Source organism: Crinia signifera, chromosome 4, assembly GCF_055691185.1.
Source record: "Crinia signifera chromosome 4, ASM5569118v1, whole genome shotgun sequence".
Classification (NCBI taxonomy): Eukaryota; Metazoa; Chordata; class Amphibia; order Anura; family Myobatrachidae; genus Crinia; species Crinia signifera.
This window is the reverse complement of record NC_139220.1, coordinates 231,055,758-231,064,095: the sequence shown is the minus strand read 5'-3', so window position 1 is coordinate 231,064,095 and position 8,338 is coordinate 231,055,758. Positions and strand designations below refer to the sequence as shown.

Below are 8,338 nucleotides of genomic sequence, written 5' to 3'. Positions count from 1 at the left end.
AGGGGGATAAAACCCCATAATGCTAATAATTCCATAGTGAACATTTAGAGTGTACATTTACAGGTATTGGACCAAGAATAAGTGATCAAGAATACATATATACATTTTTTACAGCCCTATTTCGATGCAACATGATAGAGAATATTATAGTATATCAAGACATAATTTAGGGTCAATAATATATGTATATCTGGTAATAAATAGAGCAGCAACTTCTTGTGTTCAATATATCAAGGGTGAAGTGTCGCAGATGATGGTTCCATGATCGTAGATTACATTTATAGGACAAAGCGAAACAAGACAAAGACCATTTAAGGCATAATGAGGGAATATGCATATCATTCATATCCATATATATGGGGGCCAAGGCTTACACATAGACACGTATAAAGCATGTATGGAATGAGACCCGGTAACATGGAGTTTCCAAAGAATAATCAGGAAGTTTACTACAGGAATGAAACAATGTCGATGTTCTCGTTTAACCCTTCAGGGATCAGGGTGTTCAGGGTATAAATCCAGTAGCTCTCCCTCTTTGCCAACTGGAGTTCTCTATCACCTCCTCTGGGGTTGGCCTTCACATGCTCCAAAACTGTGAATGAAAAGTTGTTCTTTTCCACTTTGCTGTCATGTTTGGTGGAGAAATGTCTGGACAGGCTATGTAAGAGGAACTTGTTTTTAATATTCCGTAGGTGTTCCTGTATTCGGATCTTTAAAACTCTTTTTGTTTTGCCTACATAGGCCAGCCCGCAGCCGCATGTGATCCTATAAACTACGAAATTAGTGAGGCAGGTACAGCTTGACCCTAGTTTGTAGGTATGATTGGACGGCAGTTTAAAACTGAAAGAGTTTCGTTCCATATATTTGCAGCAAATACACTTATTGCATGGGATACAGCGATTGGATAGGCCTAAGAAAGTATTTCTGGAGGAGTTACTACTCGGGGTCTTTAGTTTGCTGGGTGCCAGAATGTTCTTCAAATTGCTGGCCTTTCTGAAGACCATTGTAGGTTTAGCTGGTAAGGTGGGTCCTAAGACTGGATCCTTCAGTAGTATATACCAGTGTTTTTCTAAGATCTTACGTACTTGGTGGTTTTCCCTATTAAACTGGGTAATAAAAGGTCTAGCTTTTTTGAAGGCCGGATCATCTTCCCGTTTATTTTTTACTCCTAGTAGGAGGTCTGTCCTTTCTTTCCCCAGGGCTTTGAATTTAGCATCCTTGATTTTTTCAGGGTTGTAACCTCTTTCCAGAAAGCGTTCCTCTAGGAATATACTATACTCTAGTATATACTACTGAAGGATCCAGTCTTAGGACCCACCTTACCAGCTAAACCTACAATGGTCTTCAGAAAGGCCAGCAATTTGAAGAACATTCTGGCACCCAGCAAACTAAAGACCCCGAGTAGTAACTCCTCCAGAAATACTTTCTTAGGCCTATCCAATCGCTGTATCCCATGCAATAAGTGTATTTGCTGCAAATATATGGAACGAAACTCTTTCAGTTTTAAACTGCCGTCCAATCATACCTACAAACTAGGGTCAAGCTGTACCTGCCTCACTAATTTCGTAGTTTATAGGATCACATGCGGCTGCGGGCTGGCCTATGTAGGCAAAACAAAAAGAGTTTTAAAGATCCGAATACAGGAACACCTACGGAATATTAAAAACAAGTTCCTCTTACATAGCCTGTCCAGACATTTCTCCACCAAACATGACAGCAAAGTGGAAAAGAACAACTTTTCATTCACAGTTTTGGAGCATGTGAAGGCCAACCCCAGAGGAGGTGATAGAGAACTCCAGTTGGCAAAGAGGGAGAGCTACTGGATTTATACCCTGAACACCCTGATCCCTGAAGGGTTAAACGAGAACATCGACATTGTTTCATTCCTGTAGTAAACTTCCTGATTATTCTTTGGAAACTCCATGTTACCGGGTCTCATTCCATACATGCTTTATACGTGTCTATGTGTAAGCCTTGGCCCCCATATATATGGATATGAATGATATGCATATTCCCTCATTATGCCTTAAATGGTCTTTGTCTTGTTTCGCTTTGTCCTATAAATGTAATCTACGATCATGGAACCATCATCTGCGACACTTCACCCTTGATATATTGAACACAAGAAGTTGCTGCTCTATTTATTACCAGATATACATATATTATTGACCCTAAATTATGTCTTGATATACTATAATATTCTCTATCATGTTGCATCGAAATAGGGCTGTAAAAAATGTATATATGTATTCTTGATCACTTATTCTTGGTCCAATACCTGTAAATGTACACTCTAAATGTTCACTATGGAATTATTAGCATTATGGGGTTTTATCCCCCTCTCTTTTTCATACAACCCCCCCCCGTTCACTTATTGTTACCCTATCTATTACCAGATATACATATATTATTGACCTTAATTATGTCTTGATATACTATAATATTCTCCATCATGTTACATTAAACAGGGCTGTAAAAAATGTATATATGTATTCTTGATCACTTATTCTTGGTCCAATACCTGTAAATGTACACTCAAAATGTTCACGATGGAATTATTAGCATTATGGGGTTTTTATCCCCCTCTTTTTCACACACCCTCCCCGTTCACTTATTTCACTCCTATAGGCTCCCATTCCCCTATGGTTTTTTCTTGTAGGGATGGGCTTAGAATAAGTCTCACCTTCACCCATTAAAATTACCATATAATAATTACCCACCTTATTTTTAAAATTATAATTAATAAATAATTACTATCAGTTAATTAAATAATAACCACCCACTCATATTAATTTAATCATTAAACTATCTATTATAGACTTAGTAATTAATTGATTTTAAAAGTATTATTTAATTTTTCTCAAATAGCTTATTTCCACCACACTATTATATTATATTGTATTGTTAGGTTTATAAGCATATTGAACCCCTACCATATGTCAGCTATCTATTAATATGCCAGTTATCCATTAATAACAGTCACCATCCTTAATGGACTAGTTAGCTACATTTAATTTTTAGCTCCACTTAGGATATATAGGGAACGCTAGCGTGAACTCCCACGCCTGCGCACTAGACATCTTTAAAGATCATTGCTCCCTGTTGCTGGAACGCAGACCACGGCAGTCTGCGTTCCACCGTGACCGGATGTGACGATGCCAACACTTCCGGTTATCGGCGAACGGGGGATGGTGCGTCCTTCACCCACGCCCCTCCGCTTATCCGGCGGTGTTGCTGAGATCTTTCGTCCGGCCATCCAGCTCCGCCTCTGGATTGGAACGCAGACGGTAAGGGTCTGCGTTCCATTCGTCTATTTCGGCCACCATACAGTACACCTTACTTCCGCATCCGGCTTTGACCGGTGGAACGCATACAGACTGGTTATGCGTTCCAATTAGCGCGTTCATCTCTATTAAACTGATTTTATTTTCGTTTCAGCTCTAGTTTGATTTGACTATTACCTCTCACACTAATCTAGGTCTCTGTATATTTGGTAGGTGTATTGTACCTACATTATTGCTAGAGAGTCCCATAGGGATTATTCCCAAACCGGAAATAGGGTTCTAACCCTTCTCCTATAAAAAGGCTGCATATGTCCACTCAGTTCATCCTGGTCTGCAGTGGAGTAAGCACCTATATTTTCTTGCTGTGGTGAGTGTTAACATTTTGAGTGTACATGTCTATTTCTGAATGTGTTTCCCATGTATAGTTTACTTATACTCACTCTTTGAACTTTAAACTGTCAAATGTAATTTATCATTGATGTCCGTATTATAACATGAATTTATTATGGACTCTTTTTAGTCTAGCTATAGAATCTGAAGCCCTATTATGGGAAGCTGTGTCTTTTCATCTACCATTCCCATGGAATATGTATTAAAAACTACTATGTTTATTTTTATGGCAGAACTTTATTGTATGGATTTTGATTTATTTATATTGCCTTGCCAGACATTTATACGGTAATACTTTATTATTGTGGACTTCCTATATATTGCCCCTTTCTGGAAGATGTTTCTATGTCCATGAATTTACATGCCACCCCCTCCATTATTTTATATTTTGGATGACGTTTTACGTTTATAAATTTACATACTAACGCCCCCATTTTATTCGTCATAAGAACTTGGAATATGCCTTTAAGGCTGATTATTTATCCATGAATTACTATTCCAGGATCACTCTATATTTGCTTTTATCTGGCTGGCTGTGAGAGAGGAAGACATTCCCTCCAGTCGTATACCTTGGATTCATACCCCCCCGTGGTATGTACCTCCTACTGCGAGAACTCATGCATTAATTGGGTTGTCTCCCCTTATGTTTGGACTAACCCACTAATATTTACTATCTGTAGGATTTTTATCTCCTCTCAAGGAGCTATTTTTGGAGATTTATCCCTTTTGGCGCTTATCTCCCATACCTACCAATACCGGTATGTGTCTTCTTTTCATCTTCGATTGCTTGCTCCTCTATGTTGTTTTTTTAAATTATTATTTTTTATTAATTTGATATGTAATTACATTATTTCAGATTTTAACTGTATATGTAAAAGGATATTTCCATTTGTTCACCTCTATCTGGATTTCTGGCCACACCAGGCCATGGTATGTACAAATCATGTGAAATTTGAAATTTATAAATCCAGATTCCATATTGTATAGAATGTTTGCCAACATTCCTTTCTCTGTACCACTTTTTAGCCATTGCCCCTGATGAAGTCGTGTAGACGAAACGCGTTGGGCTTCTAATAAAGAACCATCTTTTAAAATTCGAAGTCTTCGGTGTTATTTTGAAGCTTATGAACACTCCGTTTGGATATAAGTGACGGCAGGATCACATAAAGTTGGGACTTTATACCCATATTGGCTAGGTGGTACTACTGGAAGCGCACTCTGGACACCCCCCGTTCTTCTATATATATATATATATATATATATCTATCTATCTATCTATCTATCTATCTATCTATCTATCTATCTATCTATCGATATATAGATATATAGACAGGTTACCCCAACCGCGCTTTAAAGATATGGCAGCAATACTGGGGGGCCCTCTGTTAGACAGGACCCAAGATAGAAATAGGATGGGTTTCCCAGAATGCGCCTTTCCTAGAATACAGGATAATGATTCGATATATCCAACACTAGACAGATCTATAGTGACAATACAGAAATAATTTTCCTTTTACAATACAAAATCTTAATTAAAAAATCTTTTTTATTGAAAGATGTCTTCTCAGTGACGATTTGAACCTAACGCGTTTCGTCAATGAATTGACTTCATCAGGGGCATTTTGACAGCAGAACAATACACACTGTAAATTGTAACAGAACTGTGTCAAAAAGATAGTAGATGCAGTATATACACATAATTATTAAAACATAGTTAAAAATGAATAAATAAATACAAGACATGATGAGGAGGGAGGACAAGATCTGAAGAGAGGGATGATGGAGACGTCACCATACCAAAACAACACTCTCAATCTTTATTAAGAGAAGTGATTGATAGATGGTAATCAAGAGGTATATGAAAAACCCGTGAAAGGCCTGGACTTTTCTGTGAAATAGCCAATCACCAAATTTAAGACCTGCAAGGTCATCATACCCAGTATATACTCCTTAAATGGGATACAAGTAGCGGTCTGTTCTCATATATTGGAAGTGGTCTTGACAATAAGATCTGAGATAGAAGACAATAATCCATGCTATAAACTGTCTATGCTCCTTATGGAAAAAAAAAGGAGGAGCTAATAGAGGTTACATACCATTGGATATTACCATTTAAAGAAAATCCCAAGTGGAAACTAAGTCCACTGATGAATCCCTCAGAAGCTATTTGGGATTCATCAGTGGACTTAGTTTCCACTTGGGATTTTCTTTAAATGGTAATATCCAATGGTATGTAACCTCTATTAGCTCCTCCTTCTTTTTTTTCCATAAGGAGCATAGACAGTTTATAGCATGGATTATTGTCTTCTATCTCAGATCTTATTGTCAAGACCACTTCCAATATATGAGAACAGACCGCTACTTGTATCCCATTTAAGGAGTATATACTGGGTATGATGACCTTGCAGGTCTTAAATTTGGTGATTGGTTATTTCACAGAAAAGTCCAGGCCTTTCACGGGTTTTTCATATACCTCTTGATTACCATCTATCAATCACTTCTCTTAATAAAGATTGAGAGTGTTGTTTTGGTATGGTGACGTCTCCATCATCCCTCTCTTCAGATCTTGTCATCCCTCCTCATCATGTCTTGTATTTATTTATTCATTTTTTAACTATGTTTTAATAATTATGTGTATATACTGCATCTACTATCTTTTTGACACAGTTCTGTTACAATTTACAGTGTGTATTGTTCTGCTGTCAAAATGCCCCTGATGAAGTCAATTCATTGACGAAACGCGTTGGACTCAAATCGTCACTGAGAAGACATCTTTCAATAAAAAAGATTTTTGAATTAAGATTTTGTATTGTAAAAGGAAAATTATTTCTGTATTGTCACTATAGATCTGTCTAGTGTTGGATATATCGAATCATTATCCTGTATTCTAGGAAAGGCGCATTCTGGGAAACCAATTATATATATATATATATATATATATATATATATATATATATATATATATATATATATATATATATATATATATATATATATATTTTTATACTGGGATGAACTGAAATTTCGCCTTATCAAAGTATTTGTCCTGTGTGTTTTTATTAAGCATTTTAGTATCTTCTTCTTTAACTAGCATCAAAAGTGAGTACTGATGAAACGGACACCAACAAATCAATAACGAATAACCATACTCCTGCAAGTGACAGACATACAGATCCAAACACCGAGCAGAAGACGCTTGATGAGCTCATCAGGAAGCATATGAAAGACAAACTTGATGATGGCAAATTTAGCAAGCCTGAAAATGTCCCTGTACTTAAACACAGTGCATCAAAGTATCTGAGAATGGACAGTGCCGATCAAAAACCAGAACTTGTAGTTCGGTCTAGGAGTTCACCTCTAGATGCCCATTCCTTCAATTGTGCAGACTCCACTACAGAGACTCTTCAGATAACCTTTGGGAACCAAGGTGAGCCATCATTTTTACAAGGCCTGAAAGATTATCATTGCCATGACTATCAAAAGACCAAATCAGACAGACAAATGTTTGAGCTCCAAGAAACTCCTGTTCGGGATGAAAATGGAAGTAATGATTGGACTTGTGTTAGTGGCAAAAGTCTTCTTCCAGGACAAGCTGTACAGATCTCTTTAACCAGCACAAAAGCGCAATCTTGCATTCCAAATGCTACAGGGAGTTTATTAGCGACAGGTTTATCTTCTTTTGTTGAGGGAGGTCATGATTCATTTGGCAGCAGATATGAAGGTCAGAATCACTCGGCACACTTTGCAAAAAGAAGAGATCAAGCTCTCGGTGCACAGCATTCTAATAAAATCACAAGCGTTCCACCTCCAGCTGTAGAGTTCAAGCCATACTCTGATGTAAGTCGAGGCAGCCAACTACCTTCACGGAAATTAATTCTGAATAGAATATCCCCACAGCAAGACAGTGGTTTTGACAGTCCATTGCCTAATCTAAATGGCTTTAATTGATAAAGATAATTGTAGGATTCTCAAACTTTCAAATTATATTTATATCCATACAAATTAAATTACGCTTGTGCTACAGAATACATTTTTTATATTTATTTTCATTTTACCATGTATATAGTGCTTTGTTTTTATACTTGTATATGTTTTGTGTGAAAGATTTATTTTATTTATGTCTGTTTTATATCATTGTGGCCATTAAAAATAAAGATAAAGTATCTTTTCTATTTTTTAAGCTGTTTTTGTGTAACCTTTTAATATGTATTGGATTATGCACGTTTTTAGAAAAAGCCTACATACTGCAGTTGATGAATGCCCAATCGATTCATGAGAAGGTGAAGTAGACAATGAGTGGTTCACTAAAGTTCATCAAAAGTATGTGTGAGTCCCTGCAACATGAAAGGACACACAACCAATACATGACTCACCTCCTATCTCAGTCATGCTGCACCTTTTCTTGGGTCTTCCATCACTTACATGACAAATGATCTGCTCACAGCAAAGTTTAAGGGTTACTTCTAGTACAAACCCTACTAGACCTCTCAATCCCTTTTGATACAGTTGACCACTTTTCTCCTGCCCACCTATCACACCTTTGGCCAATGCACTGTGCTCCGCTAGTTCACCAGCTGCCTTTCTGAATTTTTTTTTTTAAATCTCCTCTTGCCCATCCTCCTGTCCCTTCTATATTTTAAGTCCCTCACAACCTTGTTCTTGGC

General features: G+C 37.2%; 1 protein-coding gene across 4 annotated transcripts in view; it reads left to right on the top strand.

Moving 5' to 3' along the window:
• CEP152 (centrosomal protein 152) overlaps positions 1-7,809 on the top strand; it is a 50,946-nt gene extending 43,137 nt beyond the window's left edge. For all 4 annotated transcript variants that reach the window (XM_083183940.1, XM_083183941.1, XM_083183938.1 and 1 more), the window contains one exon: positions 6,766-7,809. In XM_083183940.1, the coding sequence (XP_083040066.1) occupies positions 6,766-7,622 (857 nt within the window). In that variant the 3' untranslated portion in view covers positions 7,623-7,809. The remainder of the gene's footprint in view (positions 1-6,765) is intronic.
• Positions 7,810-8,338: the final 529 nt, after the last annotated feature.